This window comes from Malus sylvestris, chromosome 1, assembly GCF_916048215.2.
Source record: "Malus sylvestris chromosome 1, drMalSylv7.2, whole genome shotgun sequence".
NCBI lineage: Eukaryota > Viridiplantae > Streptophyta > Magnoliopsida > Rosales > Rosaceae > Malus > Malus sylvestris.
Window position 1 is genome coordinate 28,553,549 of NC_062260.1, and position 19,101 is coordinate 28,572,649.

Genomic DNA, 19,101 nt, shown 5'->3' on the forward strand with positions numbered 1-19,101 from the left:
GACTACAACTTTTATAATCACTCGAAAGGCTAGCTGCTGCCATCATGCATTGTTTAATATGCATGTATAAATAACTTGCTAGTTACAATTGCACAGAACAAAACCAATCCATGCAACCATCTCTAAAGTAATGTCAAGTATAGAACTTGGTTACAAAAAGTTATTATGCACATTTCAGGAGATGTATCAATAATTTTAGGTCTTATTGCCTGCAAAATCATTAGAAGGATCAACATGTAATCATCCAAGTGCATTCTTAATCATGTTGTCGACATAGAAGGGAAAACAAAAAAAACATATGCATTCAAAAACTTTACTACACTTTCAACGTGACTAGGACAATACAAAAACAACTCCCACATACATTTAGAACACAATGCCTATGGAACAATTTAATGAGTATGTAGCCCAAAACTTTTTACTTTTATTCTCCCACTTGGGAAAACACTCATTCACCAAAATTACTCATAAAATACGTATTCAACAGGTTATAAATTATCAGAAAATAGCAAGAAGTACGGTGCTGGAAAAACTTGCACCAGTGGTAACACATAGTCAAGAGCTGCACTGAGTTTTGGAAGAGCTTGTGCCCAAATGGAAAATGAGTGTGGAGTTCTACTGAAAACTCTTGGCACATGGTCAAAACATATTATTACCATGACTCATTTAAATGAAAACTGAATGCAAACATATTTCAGGGGCCGGTATCTAGTATCATACCAAATACAGTTTCTATGTCATTCTTCCAATAAAATTGATCACCAAAGCTGCGGAATCATTGGTACAAAAAAAACATACCCAAAAACTATGAACTTCGCCTTCTTCATCTGCTCCGCTATATTAATTTTCATTATTCATGCATGATTATGTTACACCTTTAGGCAAGAAACATAAACTGCCATAATTCAGTAATAGATTATGTAACCTTATTGTATAATAGTCATGTAAAAGATTAAGAAAACAACCAAGATTTCAAGTCTTTGGACAAGAAAACAGTCAACTTAATTCTCTTAAAAAATGTTATACCCATCTCAGCCCATTCATACATTCCTCTCTTTGGAAAAGAATATTGACATGTTATGAGTTTTTAAAACGATAATTTACATAATCCAATTCCTGAAGTCTTTTCACTTTGGTGAAAAACATATGTACACAAGTCTGCATTGCGAAACCTCGCTCATATATATTTTTCCTGAAGAAGTAGAGGTTAGTGTAGAAAATATTATCGTAGAAGACTTTATATTTATACAATTAACATTGATGTATTAATCCGTTAAGAATAAAAACATCAACCCTCCATGCAAGTTTTATTTTCAGCCGGAGAACTAACATTGGTTCTTTCTACAATACTATAGGGCACATCAAAAATTCGTTTACAATCTCAATTTCATTCTTTAAACATAAAGATAAATATTAATGCCTGGTTTCTATCATTTTGCAAGTTCCGTATGTAACAAAAAACTTTGTGGCTTTCTAATTAAACCTTTTTACCAAGCTTCCACTAAAACAACAAATGCCAGCTCCATAATGATTATGCCCAACCCTTGCATTGTAAGAAGATATATATGATTCAGTACATTCACAAGTCAATTTAATGGAATTTAGGGTTAGCCACATGCATAGATTACAACTCAACATAATTGCAAGTTTTTGGAACAAAGAGCAAAGAACAAACCTGATGAAGCCAGAGAGTTGATAAATAATCAATTGACACAGCAATGTAACACCTTTGGGTACGATACACAACTGCAATTTCTGTATATCATATCGATATGCACCCTTATTATGTAGCCTTTTTAATCAAAGCTCAAGTTTCAACTAATACTCTAATCTTTGGAAAAGAATATAGTTGGCTCAAAATTCATTAAAAAACCCTTATGATGATTTATAAAACCAACCGGCCAACATATTTACCCGTAGTGGATTATGAACCACAATTCCATGCAACCTCCTTAATAAACAAAATTTCCTTAAAACCCCACTTTGGTGAAAGTTCTACAAACAATTGTTTAATGGTTTAATAGCGTGATTATTTGTCTAGTTAGACATGTTGCAACCTTGGCATCATTCTTGTTGGAGTTTGATTCCTTTTCTCTCTGCCTTTTTTTTATGCCATCTCTGTTTTTCCTGAAATTCCACCGAAAGGAAAGCTCCACAGAAACTCCAACAATTCCTGAATAAGACTTACCAAGAAAAGCATTAATGTGAACAATTATAATTAAAAAACAATTATAATCAAATCCAAAGAAAGCTCTAACCAGAAAACCATTAAAGCCATGTACATTAGTCCACCAAGCTTGTGCCATTCGTGATATCATAGGCAACCAAGCAATCTTCCAGACCAACCCCATTGCTGCTCGGCTTTTGCTGAGTTTCCTTCATGATGCCCTTAACGATGCCGTTGTTGTGCCTTGGCTTCCAAATTGAAGGCTTTAATTTCCTTTAAAATTAAAGGATAAGCAATTGGCATGCCTTCCCTCATTCTCTCCATTTAGTCAAAACAACCATCTGACTTTTCCTTTTATTAATCCACAAAGTCACACAATCTTAATTCCATGTATTTATGTGATTAACTTTGATGCTTCTTTCCTGCTTTCGACTTGCTTCTGGAACCCTTTTACTTTGCACGCCTACCACTCTAATCAATTTGGTCTTCGGTCTTTAATTGTTGCCAACTCAATTATATGAGCCAATTAATCACAATTTGCCTCCCCTCACATCTTCAATAGTTGACTTGCGCCACTGATGCTTGCATGGACTGATGCCCTCGGGTGTACGCGACCTTTTGATACAGGCGGTCACGGTTTCTGTATCGGATTCTTTTACTATCCCGGTCTCTTTCTCGTTCTCAGAGGGTTCATGTTTTTGAAGGAGAGGCCCAAGTTGTTTCCGGTGTTTTCACCATAGTATCAAACGTGATCACAATACCCAAAAGAAAACCAACAAACATTAATCGAAGAATTATAGTGCCCAGGATCAAAATATAATCAACAACAATAGTAATTAAAAGAATTGAATTTAGGGTGAGCTAATACATGCTCTGATACCAAATGTTGGAACTTTAAATTAGCAAGAACCCTAAATCACAATCCACATACATGTATCTGAACAAGAGTTTGGTTATCAATTCAATCCAAATGCATTTGATAGAAAGAAATTAATAACTTCTCACCTTTGACTGATGTATGCCTGATAAAGCCGTGAAACGGTGAATAAGGAAGAATCTTCTACTCAATGGGGACCTTATGTTCTCACTAGAATAGGGCTAGTTTCTGTATAGAACCTTTTCCTCTTGAGCAGGGACCGTTCCATATATAGATGCTGTTCCAAACTGCATTCCACCTATTATGGACAGCAGTTGGTAACTGAAAGCACTACTCAATCCTTATAGACGTGGGGCTTTCCATCACTTCAACATGTTTGCCTTAAGGTCCTACTTTAAAGGAAGGAAGTTAACCTAATAATTAACTCTAACTGATTATAATTATAATGTGACAATTCCTTATCATGATTTGTAGAGTCCAAATAAGATTCCAACACTAAGAGGATAAGTCTTGGTCCACAGGAGCTCAATATTGAAGGTTCCTGCACTAATTACATTTCTTGACTTGCAAGGCCGGTGCAGTTGAAGTCTTCGTCTTCTCTCTCTCTCTCTCTCTCTCTCTCTCTCTCTCTCTCTCTCTCTCTCTCTCTCTCTCTCTCTCTCTCTCTCTCTCTCTCTCTCTCTCTCTATGGTTTGAGCATTTTATCCAGTCTTCTTTCTCCCTGCAGATAACTACTAGATTAAGATTTCTGGTAATGGCGGTCAGATGAATTTAGTATAATTATTCTGTCGTTTGTTCGAAAAAAAGCTAAAAAAGATTAGTTCCATAATATAGCTAGAGTTTTGGGACATGGGTTTGAAGAGGATATTGATGGATTCTATTAAGACAGTTGGGGACTCTAGTCATTGTTTTGCGGTTCTTCGTCGATTTGTTTTATATAATCCATATGGTTTTTCAATTCCGTGCTTCTATTGTTAGTCCTTCTTCTCAAGCTTCTGGAAGAGTTGAGTTGGTTAAAGAGATGCAGGCAACTGCATGGAGATATTTGTTCTTCTACTTCCCGGCAGACGTGTTTATGATTCTTCCACAGGTCAGGAATTTCAACTCCCTTCACCTTTAGTTATATTACTAGCAAAGATGCCCCGCGCTCTGCTGCGGTTTGAAACCATAACCACAATTTAAAACACTTATTTCTAAATAATTTAAAAACCGATCAAAGCAGCTGAACTCAAATGGTAAAAATAAGTCTTCAGTTTGTATGTATATTCTATTGAATTTACATTAAGAGCTTATGTACAATTAAAATAGCGGCTTTCTAAGTATAAATCACAGAGTAAATAAATTGTTCACATCATCAATTTGAACCTAAATTATACTAACTTTATATCAAGGATTTAAATATCGAAAATATTCGTTTTTTTGAGTTACCGATATTTTAATGAGTATCCAATGAGTTTTCGTCAAAATATCGCGATATGACATCCAAAAATTCTTAAAATTTTCTGAAAAGTATCAATTTTGAGACTAAAGGGATTCGAACCCCCTCCCATTTGACTCCTTAACACCTTAACCACCATATCACTTATGTTGTTGTGATAACATGCTACTATATTTATATATATTGTTTTGTTTTGAATTCTTTTTATAAGAAACAAATTTGCACATATTCCAAATTTTTTGTGGTATTATATTTTAAATTGTGTCAATTAATTACTTAGTCAATGGCATGTGGTTTTTAATTTTTCTATTTTTTATTTGGTCACTTACATGGTAGGGCTGGAAAAAATTCCCGAAAATCCCAAACCAAACCGAAAAAGTCCCAAACCCAAACCGAAAAATCCCAAACCAAAACCATCCTGAAGTTCGGGAATCCCATCCCGAAAAATACCGAAATTTTCGATATGGTATTGGTTTCCAAATCCCATTTGTTTGGTAATCCCGAAAAATACCGAAGTATTCGGTTTCCTATTGACTTTTGGGTTTTGGTTCTTGAAAACCATTGCCATGGTTGCTGACTACTCTTCACAATACACTTACTCTACAAATAGAGATGATGAAGATAGTGAAAATTTTGAACCTCATAGGAACTCTATGTGGTACTAAGTCACTCATGTATCTTACCATGCAATGTATAAAGTGTAAAATATTGTACTAATTCATTATATATAAATGATTATGGTGTGTTTAAACTTCTTTCATTAATTACTACATATTTTCTACATTCACAATGTTTGCCAGCTCGCTATATAATCAACTTAAATCAGTTAAATCCATCATGCAATGCATTTCCTTCCAATTTTTTGTGATAAACTAATAGATAATTGACTAAATAAACATCCTGCAAAGTTTCAATAAAAATTTCCAAGTTTTTCTTACAATTTCCGTGGTTTCCATGTAATTTTTATTGATATCGATATTATCCCGATATTTCCATCGATATTTCCGTGTTTTCGGACTACCGATATTTCCGATATTACCGATATTTTCTTCCTTGCTTTATATTAACAACCTATGTACAACAAAAATGATTCACGTGCTTTATTTCTCAAGACTTAATTTCTTACTTCACTGTTCTTGGGGCTCATCACATTCTTCTCTTGTCCTGCATTCGGAGACACTTTGAAACTTACTTTCAAAATTGTAAAAACACTTTGAAACACTGCCAAGTAGAAACAATATTGAGACAATGAGTTCACGGAAAGCTCAAACAGTGAACAATTCATGATTTTTTTTTAATTTAGAAAACATACTAACAAATAACTAAATGAATGCCGATTACCGATTAAACTCCTTAAACCATTGTTGTGGAAATAAAGATAAATACTTCATAATAAAGTTGAGATAATTATGTAATGAAATCACTCTTTGATTTGGAAACCATTAAATCCAAAATCTACCCTCTTCTTCAACACCATATCTCAAGCATAGATGGCAATTTACAATCATCAAACACAGAAAAGATAAATTCCATATACAAACCCGCACTAAAGGGTGCTTAATTTGTATGAAAGGTATAGAATTATAAGTATTGGGTTTAATTCATATCGTGTGAAATCCAATTTAGAGAATGTGGATAATTCGTTGGTCTAATCATTAATAACAACCTCCATGCAATGTACAAAACACTTTAAACATTATCAGCATAGAGTTGAGCAGCAATTATACACTAGGTGGACAGTCCCTGGTTTAACTAAAGACTTGGAGACAATTACCTTGATTGAAATATTTTCCTTGCGCTTTTTCAAGATGTCTAGAAGCACCCGAGTCCAAAGCCTCCAAACTCAAACACCATAAAACACAAACAACAACAACAAAGCCTTTTTTTCATTAAGTGGGGTAGGCTGTATGAATCCTATAACGACATTGCGCTTGGTTCTGTACCACGTTTTCCGTTAGATCTAAGTACTCCAAGTCTTTTCTTAGAGTCTCTTCCAAAGTCTTCCTAGATATTCGTCTAACGCTTCTGCTCTGAATCTCTGTCTCATAATCGCATCTTATAACCGAAACGTCTATAGGCCTTCGTTTCACATGCCCAAACCACCGTAACCGATTTTCTCTCATCTTTACTTTAATTTCGGCTACTCCTACTTTACCTCAATTATCCTTATTCCTAATTTATCCTTCTCGTGTGCCCACACATCCAACGAAGCATTCTCATCTCCGCTACACTCATTTTGATGCTTCACCGTCCACCATTTCGTGCCATAAAGCATTGATGGCCTTATTGTCGTACTATTAAATTTTTCCTTAAGCTTTAATGGCATACGACGGTCGCACAATACACCCAATGCACTCTTCCAATGTAAAATCTCACATTGATCAACGGAGAGGGGGTGATGTGCCTTATATGTACATGCCCACCTCCATACAGTACAAGGCCTTTTGGGAGCTCATTGGCTTCGGAGTTCATCGGAACTCCGAAGTTAAGCGAGTTCGGATGAGAGCATTTCTAAGATGGGTGATCCCATTGGGAAGTTCTCATGTGAGTTCCCAGAAACAAAACTGTGCGGGCCGGGCCCAAAGCGGACAATATCGTGCTACGGCGGAGCCGGTCTGGGAAGTGACAGAATAGTATCAGAGCCACTCTGCCATGTGGTGTAAGTGTGCCGATGAGGACGTCGGGCCCCTAAGGGGGGTGGATTGTAATATCACACATCGACTAACGGAGAAGAGGTGATGTGCCTTATATGTACATGCCCACCTCCATATAGTACAAGGCCTTTTGGGAGCTCACTGGCTTCGGAATTCGTCGGAACTCCAAAGTTAAGCGAGTTCGGGCGAAAGCATTCCTAGGATGGGTGATCTCACTGGGAACTTCTCGTGTGAGTTCCCAGAAACAAAACCGTGCGAGCCGGGCCCAAAGCGAACAATATTGTGCTACGATGGAGCCGGTCTGGGATGTGACATCCACTTTATCCATTTAGCTTGTATTCTATGGTTAAGGTCTCCATTCAACTCTCTGTTCTTTTGCATGATAGATCATAAGTAGCGAAAGTGATCGATCTTTGGTACTTCATCCGTAAAACACAACATTGAAAAAATCACAACTAAAAAATGGTTGAAAAATTAAAACTTGGTAAGCAAAAATCGGAAAGGGATCCTCTCCGAATCCCTTCCACCAAATTCACAAAATCAATCAATTCAGGCCTTGAAATTTGATCCAACGGCTACAAACAAAGGATCCCTTTAAAAGTTATAATAACTTGAGCCGTTTGATCAAATTTTAAGAGTCCGGATTAGGTGATTTTGTGGATTTAGTGGAAGGGATCCGGATAGGATCCCTTTCCGCAAAAATCAAAGAGGTCTAGCAAAAATAAATGGTGTGTGATATCCCCACACCCCATTTTACTTCTCAAATACTTTTTTAATTTTCAACCGTCGGATCGGATGAATTGAAGAAGATCAACGAACAGAAATTATCAAGAAGTGTGTGAGAAATAAAATGAGATATGTGGATAACACATCCAAATAAAATAAAAAGCGCAGTTGACTTGAAGTCTTCGTCTTCTCTCTCTCTAAGGTTTGAGCTTTTTATCCACAAACTGTCTTCTTTCCCCCTGCAGACAACTTCCAGATTAAGTTTCTGGTAATGGAGGTTTGATTAGTATAATTATCCTATCGTTTGTCCAAAAAAAGCTAAAAAAGATTAGTTCCATAATATAGCTAGAGTTTTGGGACGTGGGTTTGAAGAGGATATTGATGGATTATATTAAGAGAGTTGGAGAAACAATGACCTCTTATCATGGAGTTTTGGGTTCCAAGAGGAGTCGACTTGGCCCGCAGGAGATCCGAAGGTTGAATGATGTGTATCTAACTTTTTGTGTAATTGCGTTCTCACTGGATCCGTTATTCTGTTATATCCTTGTTTTTAATGTTCAGAAGAAGTGCCTTAGATTGGACACAACACTGGGGACTCCAGTCGTTGTTTTGCGGTTCCTCGTCGATTTGTTTTATATAATCCATATGGTTTTTCAATTCCGTGCTGCTATTGTTAGTCTTCGTTCTCAAGCTTCTGGAAGAGTGGAAGAGATGCGGACAATTGCACGGAAATATTTGTTCTTCTACTTCCCGGCAGACGTATTTGTGATTCTTCCACTGCCACAGGTCAGGAATTTCATCTCCCTTCACCTTTAGGTATATTATATGACTGCATTTGTGGACTCATAAGCTTTGCATCATTGTGTTCAGGTCCTCATTTTTGCTATTGTTCCAAAACTAAATGCTTCAAGGGTTTTGGGTGCAACAAAATCATTGAACTTCATAGTTGTCTTTCAATATGTGCTGAGGCTCCTTCGCATCTGTTCCTTATTGAAAAAAGTTACAAGTAATTCGGGCATCCTCGCTGGAACTGCATGGGTTAATCTCTTTCTATACATGCTTGCTAGTCATGTAAGTCCCGTAACCATTTCCCATGTTTTCTTGCAGAATTGATGCTTTACCAATGTATAATTAGGAAATTTGTGCAGATTCTGACAATCCAGTGTGGTTTGTTGGCCCTGTAGGTTGTTGGAGCCTTTTGGTACCTGTTTTCTATAGAAAGGAACGTAAGTTGCTGGAGGGAAGCATGTCAAAATCATACCGGTGTACATTGTTCTTTATTTTGTGATGACACCTTCGGAGCTAGATTATTTCCAAACAATTCTTGCTCTACAAAGATACCAAGCTCCACACCTTTTAATTTTGGAATATACGCTGACGCCCTTGAATCCGGTGTTGTGAACGACTCAGCAGATTTCGTACAAAAGATTTCTTACTGCTTTTGGTGGGGACTGCAAAATTTGAGGTTCAACATTTCATCCTATCGCATTTGTTCGTTAAGGATTTTTGTCTGCACTATTTAGACTAGCTTCTCATATGTTTCAGCTTTATATTCTGCAGCTCCCTCGGTCAAGGCCTCAAAACGAGTACATATGTTTGGGAAGTCTACTACGCAGTTTTCGTTTCACTTTCTGGGTTGGTACTGTTGTCATCTCTAATTGGAAATATGCAGGTAGGTGGTATTTAGTCCATGTAATCGCTCTCAGTTACGTGGCATACATAATGTCCCTCCAATTCTTTAGTCTAATCTCTAACGACCAATTCATCATGCATATATTGTTTGGATATACGTATAAACTATACAGGTATGACATGTTTGTATAACGTTGTTTAGGATATGATCGATTAATAAGTGTATCTTGTTGTGGATCACAGACATATTTGCAGTTGAAAACTGCAAGATTGGCGGATATGAGATCCAAGGAGCAAGAGAGAGAATATTGGATGGCCTTTTATGCACTTCCCCCTCATCTCAAGAAGCGTATTCGGGAATACCCAAGAGACCAATGGCAAGAAAACACAGGAGTTAGCATGGAGAATTTTTTTCTGAGTCTTCCCAGGGAAATCAGGAGTGATACGAAGCGCCATATCTGTTTGCCTCTGCTTATGAGAGTGAGTTTCTTCACCATTATGTTTTGTCATCTTAGTATGTCTTTCAAACCACTAGATATGGTTTCTTACTTTTTCCTTGACCGCATTAAAGGTGCCAATGTTCGAGAAAATGGATGAACAACTGCTCGATGTAATGTGTGACCGTCTCAAGCCGGTACTATATACAGAGGAAAGCTATATCGTTAGGGAGGGAGACCCAGTGGAAGAAATGCTCTTTATCATGGGGGGCAGACTATTGACTATGACCACGAATGGTGGAAGAACCGGTTTTTTAATCTGTGAATATCTCAAGGCCGGTGACTTTTGCGGCGAAGAACTTTTGACATGGGCTCTTGATCCCCACGCATCAGCTAATCTTCCCACCTCGACCAGAACTGTCAAAGCCCTCAGTGAAGTTGAAGCCTTTGCTTTAAAAGCGGATGACTTGAAGTTTGTAGCCTCTCAGTTCACGCGACTCCACAGCGAGCAGCTCCGGCACACATTCAGGTTCTACTCGCAGCAGTGGAGGACTTGGGCGGCCCTTTTTATACAAGCAGCGTGGCGCCGTCATATGAAGAAGAAGCTAGAAGAGTCTCTGCGGGAAGAGGAGAATAGGCTGCAAGATGCGCTGGCCAACACCGGGGTCAGCTCCCCAAGTCTAGGGGCCACCATTTATGCCTCACGTTTTGCTGCTATCACACTGCGTAGTACATGGAAGGCAAGGGTGCCAGAGAGACTACCGGCGATGCTACTTCAAAAGCCGGCGGAGCCTGATTTTAATGCTAAAGAGCAATAATAGGCATGCAGAGGTTTCGATTAAGTTATATGATTGGTCGTCGTCTTCTTGTAAAATGTAATCGAGAAACTGTTTTAATTGATAAAAAGGAAGAAAAGTGTAACAGCATAATGGTAGGGAGCCACATTTTGTTGAGTGTACCAACTTCAGTAAAATGTGTGTTGCATATGGCAATGTCCGATTCTTTCTTTTTCTCATTTTACGGAATATGAGAGAAAGGATTACATTTTTCCTTCGTTTTACTGAAATTTTTTTACCTTTGGTCCGTCGATATCGGACTTGCTTAGCATCTAGCAGCAATTGGATGACGCCGCATCTGAGCCTCTCGATTTCGTGGTTCTGTAAATAAGAACCTTCCCTTTCACCTTAATGAAGAAAGGTTTTGCATAGCATTAAGATCAGTTCTTACGGAACAAGTAAAGCAAGTATTTGTTTTCTCTAAGGATTTTAATAGGGAATTCCTTTCTGGTATGGAAAAGATTATATGTATATATATAGTGGCCTCTTCTCTCACAGGAGACACGCTTATATTGAGACTTAAACCTATTGTAAGTCGAGTTCTTGATTTTCTGCAAGAGAGAAGAAGGTTCACTGAAAGCTTAGCTCTATGGCTTCTAGTTCGGGAACTTCTGCAGGTATGTGTTCTTCTTGGTTCACTCACACACAAATTCTGGTTAGTTCTTATTAGGTTGTAGTTCATGTTTTAGTCTTGGTTAGTGCGTTAATTCTTACATTCTTAAGTCGCCTTTGTCCTGTAAGAACTCTAACACAGATCGATGATATGCCAATTGAATTACCAATGTTCTGAAACAAGTCAAGTGACAAAACTTATGAACAAGAACAAGGATTGCTGAGAACATACCTGCAGAATTTGAACTTGAAGAAGCCATAACAGCCTCTGTGTTCAAAACCTTCTCCTCTTTTACGATCACAATAGCTTTTCTAATCAATAGGACTTAGAACAACATAAGCTAATATCGCAAGAGCAGTGGTTTGAACCATAAATATATAGTGCTCCTTCGTCCATTCCCTATCAGAATTAGACTAGGATTCAAAGACATACAAACCATAAAGATTCATGAGACTTTATAAAGTTCCAACACAAAGTTCTTTTCCAAAACCAATTGGAACTTCTCTCAAGACTGCATTCCTTATCAGATTTAGACTTCTTTATAATATCAATTATCCCAAGACTTATAAGAATCATACTCATACTCTTACATTCTCCCACTTGAGTATGATTCATCACAACAGATAATCATCTCAAATTATTATAAAGGTGATCAGATAAGTCATTCACCATCACACTAGTACATAGACACAACCTGCTTACATAAACCAAAACAATGAATTTATAATTGCCTCTGCAACACAAAATACAGATTTAACTTACAAATCACAATGTCCAGTTTATGTTCATAGCAATGTATCTAAGCTCAAATTGATATAAAAATTACCAAATGTTTTGGATAACAAAAGCTTATCCTCACATACAACTTACCTATGCATTTTAAAGTATTGAACTTAAGAATCTTTTCTGTTACATCGCAGAATTAACTCAAAAGTCACAACATACTTAATTTGCACATTGTAATTATGTGAACCAAAATAGCAAAACCAAACCAATTTGCTCCCACTTATCTAGGCCATACTTAACACAAACAAGTTAAGTATAAGTTAATATCAACTGTATTAACTAACAGTCATTGCAATACACTGAATGTCTTATTAATGTGATCAATTGCCGCAACCAATACGCAAACAAATTCCATGATCACATTCATCCAATTCGTATTTACAACAATGTGATTTTACTTGACCAGAGCAAACACATAAATTGATTTGCTCCCACTATATCAAGTTAAGTTTAGTTCCAGCAAATAGCACTAAACTTCTCATTACTTAAACAAATTAAGTAACATAAATAATTACCAATTGCTTCAATAAAACCATAATCTGGTTTTCAAGCATCCATATGAATTATAATGGCCGGCTTAAATACTCTTAGCCTTATGCTTACATTCGAACATACGATTCTCCCACTTAAGCATAAGGAGAATATACTGCACAGTCAATAAAGAAATCGGAGATATGAACCAATTGGTTCCCGATTCCTTACCTATTGCATAATCTCAGTTTAGTCATATACACCTAAACCATTATACAAAACAGTCTATGTATCAAAAGATAGTCACAATCCATTCGGAAAAACTTATCTCACATAAACTCAAAATCGCCAGTTTCAACAATGATCAAAATCAGAATAGCAAGCACAATATTTTTGCATTCAATTTGATCTTAACTAGTTCAATATCCATCGAGCAAGATCAACCAAAATTTGATAATGTTTGGATATATATCACAACAATATATCTTGATTAAAACGAGATAATCAAGACTACTATTTCTTCTGGAGAACTCGAAGTTCACCTTTCTCCCTATTTGTGATTTCAACCAAAATATAATAGCGGAAGCATGCATCATGAAATCACAAATATACATATACAATAAGCATGCATCGATATATACATGATAAGATTAGTCGACAATAATCCAGATTAAAAATCTTCATGCCTTTAATTCATTGTCAACACCATCATCAATTATATACAGATTCGTAAGCAAGTCCTTGGAGAAAATAATGATAACTGCATATCATTAGTCTTATGAATTTCCAATAAGATGACAAATAATTATTTGTTTTCCGATTCATAATAGAATATATATTTTGTAAATGGCTAAAAGTTTATTGTCACAAGACTCATTATAGGTGGTCAATAAAACATCTACCTTATATATTCATTTGTTCATATATTTTCTTGTATGCTTGCATCAATATTCAGAGAAACTTATGCAAGTTCTATTTGATATAGATAAAGCCGCATGCCCATAATTACAACATCTATGCACGAATGCTATCTAGATATGAATACAAATTTAATTCATATATGCGATTTATGTATAAGTCACAAAGCAATTGGCATCCATTTTATATATGCATTCCATGTTGTTGCTTTATATTGCTTGCCGACTTGCACATGATATGCAGTCAAATCCATTCCAACCCAAACTTGATATAAATCAAACCAATTGAAAATCAGGAATTGACAATAAGATGCGCACTTGTGCTGCTCCCCGCAATTAAATGTATCGAGATTCATACATGAAACAATGCATATACACAGACTCTTTAATGAAAAATGGAAAAGTATATCTAGACAAATTTGTTTATGCAGCAAAGTATGATTCCAGACATCTCACATAAATCACAAGTTGGCATCTATAGGGATTTCGAGTTTAATCATGCCTTTACAATTTATATAAATAAACAAGTATACTCGAAATAGCAAAAGGCCTAATTCATTATGCTCCAACTCATCACACTATAATCATGCATATAGGAGAACAATTAATCACGCATGAAACAGTGAAGTGAGTTACCTGAATGCATCATTGGACTCGTATTCGTCAACCAATTGCAATTCCTCTACTCCAAATCAACGAAATTACTTATCCATCAGTGCTCGAGAATCGTCCATGCGGATTGTCATCACTCCAAATTCCCATGCGGATTGGCATCATAATCAACACAGCGGAAACAAGAATTTTGAAAATCAGAATTACGATGTTTATGAGAGATGTATACTGATAAATTACTATACTTATCACCAAATAAGCAAGCATGAAAAAGTTCTCTCAAACCCAGATTGAGAAACACGGTTTCAGAATAAGTAACTAATCTTGACACCAATTCCATTTAACTCAATCTAAATGTTAAACAAAATTCAAGAAATTGCAATAAGATTTCAAAATACATACCCTTTTATGAATGGTTTCAGGATCGTATCAATCTTAGCATCAATCATGTATAAAGATTGCAGTATTGTATATATTACATCAGGAGTTTTGTATGTATCAAGGATCAAAATTCAATAAACTCGATATAATACATCAGGAGTTTTGAATTATAAACATACCTTTGGGAACAAAAGAAAAATATATATTATCGCAAATCCAAATCTTAAATAAAGATGGTTGTGAACGAGAAGATCTAGAAGCAAAGCATGTTTGGATCATCACAACTTCAAACCAAGAAGAGAAAAAAGGTGCAAACCCAGAAAATTTCGAACAAGGTTATGCGTTTTGCCAATATTCAATTTAAACAAGGTTATACGTTTTCTGGGTTTGGAACGTTTAAGTGTTCATAGCTTTTCCATCAGATTCTTGTGTAAATTTCGAACTCAATGACAATAATCAACTAGGCTCTGATACCACATGTAAGAACTCTAACACAGATCGATGATATGCCAATTGAATTACCAATGTTCTGAAACAAGTCAAGTGACAAAACTTATGAACAAGAACAAGGATTGCTGAGAACATACCTGCAGAATTTGAACTTGAAGAAGCCATAACAGCCTCTGTGTTCAAAACCTTCTCCTCTTTTACGATCACAATAGCTTTTCTAATCAATAGGACTTAGAACAACATAAGCTAATATCGCAAGAGCAGTGGTTTGAACCATAAATATATAGTGCTCCTTCGTCCATTCCCTATCAGAATTGGACTAGGATTCAAAGACATACAAACCATAAAGATTCATGAGACTTTATAAAGTTCCAACACAAAGTTCTTTTCCAAAACCAATTGGAACTTCTCTCAAGACTGCATTCCTTATCAGATTTAGACTTCTTTATAATATCAATTATCCCAAGACTTATAAGAATCATACTCATACTCTTACATGTCCTTCCACCCGCGCATTCAGTCGAGGTCGATTATCGATTGGGGGTTTACAAAGAACCAAGAGGAGAAGCTTTGGTCCGGAGGAGCTCAGTGTTGAAGGTTCCTGCACTAATTACATTTCTCGACTTGCAAGGCCGGTGCAGTTGACTTGAAGTCTTCGTCTTCTCTCTCTCTCTCTCTCTCTCTCTCTCTCTCTCTCTCTCTCTCTCTCTCTCTATGGTTTGAGCCTTTTATCCACAAACTGTCTTCTTTCTCCCTGCAGATAACTACTAGATTAAGATTTCTGGTAATGGCGGTCAAATGAATTTAGTATAACTATTCTATCGTTTGTCAGAAAAAAGCTAAAAAAGAATAGTTCCATAATATAGCTAGAGTTTTGGGACTTGGGTTTGAAGAGGATATTGATCTTCTGAATCAGACAGATTCATATCTGAAAGAGGTTGACAATAAGTTCTTTCAAAATTGACTCTGTCCCTCTGTTAGAAGTGTTCCAGAAATGTCTGCGAACGAGTAAATAGCTCTACGAACGAATGGATAGGAGCAAATTGGAAAATGCAAAGATTTGTACAAGTTATCCCTTTCGTCACCATTTTGTGGAAAATCGTTAGGTATGAATATGTTAGACACCTGTAGGGATTATATTAAGAGAGTTGGAGAAACAATGACCTCTTACCATGGAGTTTTGGGTTCCCAGAGGAGTCGACTTGGCCCGCAGGAGATCCGAAGGTTGAATGATGTGTATCTAACTTTTTGTGTAATTGCGCTCTCACTCGATCCGCTGTTCTTTTATATCCTTGTTTTTAATGTTCAGAAGAAGTGCCTTAGATTGGACACAACACTGGGGACTCCAGTCGTTGTTTTGCGGTTCCTCGTTGATTTGTTTTATATAATCCATATGGTTTTTCAATTCCGTGCTGCTATTGTCAGTCTTTCTTCTCAAGCTTCTGGAAGAGTTGAGTTGTTTAAAGAGATGCGGGCAATTGCATGGAGATCTTTGTTCTTCTACTTCCCGGCAGACATATTTATGGTTCTTCCACTGCCACAGGTCAGGAATTTCATCTCCCTTCACCTTTAGTTATATTATATGACTGCATTTGTGGACTCATTAGCTTTGCATCAATGTGTTCAGGTCCTCTTTTTTTCTATTGTTCCAAAACTAAATGCTTCAAGGGTTTTGGGTGCAACAAAATCATTGAACTTCATAGTTGTCTTTCAATATGTGCTGAGGTTCCTTCGCACATGTTCCTTATTGAAAAAAGTTACAAGTAATTCGGGCACCCTCGCTGGAACTGCATGGGTTAATCTCTTTCTATACATGCTCGCTAGTCATGTAAGTCCCGTAACCATTTCCCATGTTTTCTTGCAGAATTGTTGCTTTACCAATGTATAATTAGGAAATTTGTGCAGATTCTGACGATCCTTTGTTGGCCCTGTAGGTTGTCGGAGCCTTTTGGTATTTGTTTTCTATAGAAAGGAACGTAACTTGCTGGAGTGAAGCATGTAAAAATCATGCCGGTGTGATACGAAGCGATATGTTTGCATGGGTGCAATCCAAAGAGACCGATGGCAAGAAAACACAGGAGTTAGCATGAAGAATATTTTTCTGAGTCTTCCCAGGGATCTCAGGAGTGATATGAAGCGATATATTTGCATGGGTGCAATCCTTAAAGTGAGTTCCTTTCAATTGTCCCAATATGATCAGTTTTCATTTAGAATTTCCTAACTTACATTTCCGAACAAAACAAAGGGACGTGAGCATCATCGAGACTGAGTCTGTTTAGTGTAAGTGTCGGGAAGGAGATCCAGTGGAATCGTTGGTGTTGATAATGCGAGGTACGGTATTGAGTACGACCGTGAGTGATGGAAGGCACTCCAGTTCTGCAGATCTCAAGGTTGGTGACTTCTGTTGCGAAGAACTTCTCACATGGTTTGTTGATCCCAGCGCATCATTGTTTAATCTTCCCAACTCCACGAACTACCCGTGCTTGTTGTGAAGTTGAAGCGTTTACTTTAAAAGCAGAGGACCTGAAGTTTGTAGCCAGCCAGTTCAGAAGGTCAGCTGGCAAGCGGGCACAGCACACATTTAGGTTTTAATCACGGCAGTGGAGAGCTTGGGGAGCATGTTATATACAAGAAGCTTGGCGGCGCTATTGCAAGAAAAAACTAGGAAAGTCTCTGCGGAAAGAGGAGAATAGGTTGCAAGATTCACTGGCCGAGGCCGGTGGTAGTTCCCCAGCTCAAGGTTCCGGCATAGATGCCTTGCGTTCTGCGGCTAATGCACTTAATCATGTACGGAATAGTGATCGTCGTAGGCCCATGCTAGTTGAGAAGCCAGCTGATTCAAATGATTCCGAGTAAAAACAGCTAATAAACTAGTTATGTGTGGAACAAATGAATCAACGACAGCCTCCGGCATTAGCATGGAGATATTGTTGAACCACTCACAAACATGGTTCGGAAAATGTGTTAAGAGTAGCACTTTTGCATTTTGTTTGAGTGCACCAACTTCTGTGAAGTGTTTTGTATAAGGCAATGTCTGAATGTTATTCAATCTCCTTGGCCGGCCAAACTCAACAGTCGTTTGTCTAATTCCGTTCTTTGCGAAACCAGAAAGGTACATGACTTGTTTAAGTCTCTCGATCGGTTATGAATTTTGAACGTTCGTCGTGGATTCGTAAGTTTCTTCGCTGAAACGTTGTTCGGTTTCAAGCTCGATCATCATAGACTTTGCTTAAATTTGCTTGCATGGTTTTATAATTCATTTGGTATACTGTTGGTAACTGGATGGTACCTTCCTGGCGTTAGCTAGCAAGGAAATCAGAAGACCATTTTAAGAGGTAATACTTGCAATTGCACTTGGAGCTTTAGCAACCAAATTGTCTTACCGATATTGTCTCCCAACTTGGATATTACATCTCTCAATCGGCAGATGTGGGGGTTTTAAACAAAAGGCTTGGACGTTATTAAAAGTGAAACCGTACACTTACACCTGTTAAATCTACGTCAATGTCGTAGTATGTCCTGTAAATGAAAAATTAAAAGTAAAAAACCTCCAATAAAGTGGGGTTTGAGGACGTCTCCTATGTGGCACAGCTTTCCTCTTAATTCACAAACTCCCGTAATTAATTAACAGATGAGAATAATTAGTACAGTTATACTGTTACCATAGAATCGTAGTAAGCAAATTTTAATGTGAATTAATGTCCACTACATCGTTAATCGTTCAGTAACCTCCCATACTATCCTCTCGTCAAAATTTCTGGTTCTTTGGGCCATGTATGATGTTCATACATTTATTTAGAGAATATTTTTGCTTACCACACTGAAGTGATGGTGATGTTCACCAATTTATTTATTACCGTTAGATAAATATAAATTTTGAAATTTGTATATGTATAGACACAGATCTTAAAATTTAAATTAATTCATCGGTAATAAATAGAGTAATGAGCATTACCACCACTTGAGGCACTTGAGTTTTGTGAGCCAAAACGCACCCCATTTGTTTATGCATGCATTGTAAAATTGCTACCCTTCATGCCTCCACATGCATACACTGACCATCATCTTTGCGATAGGTACCAAACGTATACATCCACATCATCT

At 37.0% G+C, this 19,101-nt stretch overlaps 3 protein-coding genes, 1 long non-coding RNA gene and 1 pseudogene across 6 annotated transcripts in view; 3 read left to right on the forward strand and 2 right to left on the reverse strand.

Annotated features, from left to right (window-relative positions):
* LOC126624291 (uncharacterized) overlaps positions 1–3,536 on the reverse strand; it is a 5,289-nt gene extending 1,753 nt beyond the window's left edge. Inside the window, exons 1-2 of one of the 2 annotated variants that reach the window (XR_007624042.1) lie at positions 1,676–3,536; positions 799–875 (exon numbers count right to left, since the gene is read on the reverse strand). Coding sequence is in view for 1 of the 2 variants with exons in the window: in XM_050293331.1 (XP_050149288.1) it covers positions 1,676–1,755; positions 2,058–2,351 (374 nt within the window). In the remaining variant the exon portion in view is untranslated. The remainder of the gene's footprint in view (positions 1–798; positions 876–1,675) is intronic. The other variant, XM_050293331.1, reaches the window with a different exon arrangement.
* LOC126624085 (cyclic nucleotide-gated ion channel 1-like) overlaps positions 1–10,997 on the forward strand; it is a 24,140-nt gene extending 13,143 nt beyond the window's left edge. The window contains exons 1-6 of one of the 2 annotated variants that reach the window (XM_050293127.1): positions 8,065–8,648; positions 8,733–8,933; positions 9,047–9,327; positions 9,423–9,534; positions 9,738–9,974; positions 10,066–10,997. In XM_050293127.1, coding sequence (XP_050149084.1) covers positions 8,244–8,648; positions 8,733–8,933; positions 9,047–9,327; positions 9,423–9,534; positions 9,738–9,974; positions 10,066–10,749 — 1,920 coding nt within the window. In that variant the 5' untranslated portion in view covers positions 8,065–8,243 and the 3' untranslated portion in view covers positions 10,750–10,997. Of the gene's footprint in view, positions 1–8,064; positions 8,649–8,732; positions 8,934–9,046; positions 9,328–9,422; positions 9,535–9,737; positions 9,975–10,065 lie in introns of those variants that run through there. The other variant, XM_050293118.1, reaches the window with a different exon arrangement.
* Positions 10,998–11,611: 614 nt separating this feature from the next.
* LOC126624317 (uncharacterized) lies at positions 11,612–15,489 on the reverse strand. The gene is made up of 2 exons (XR_007624049.1): positions 14,191–15,489; positions 11,612–11,779 (listed from the first exon to the last, which is right to left on the reverse strand). It is a non-coding gene; the product is annotated as an uncharacterized LOC126624317 (long non-coding RNA).
* Positions 15,490–16,156: 667 nt separating this feature from the next.
* LOC126615378 (cyclic nucleotide-gated ion channel 1-like) lies at positions 16,157–18,046 on the forward strand. The gene is made up of 3 exons (XM_050283203.1): positions 16,157–16,540; positions 16,625–16,825; positions 16,932–18,046. The coding sequence occupies exons 1-3, from the start codon at positions 16,157–16,159 to the stop codon at positions 17,085–17,087; spliced, it is 741 nt and encodes a 246-aa protein (XP_050139160.1). The 3' UTR covers positions 17,088–18,046.
* On the forward strand, positions 17,129–18,188 carry LOC126615387 (cyclic nucleotide-gated ion channel 1-like; annotated as a pseudogene).
* The last annotated feature ends 913 nt before the right edge of the window (positions 18,189–19,101 follow it).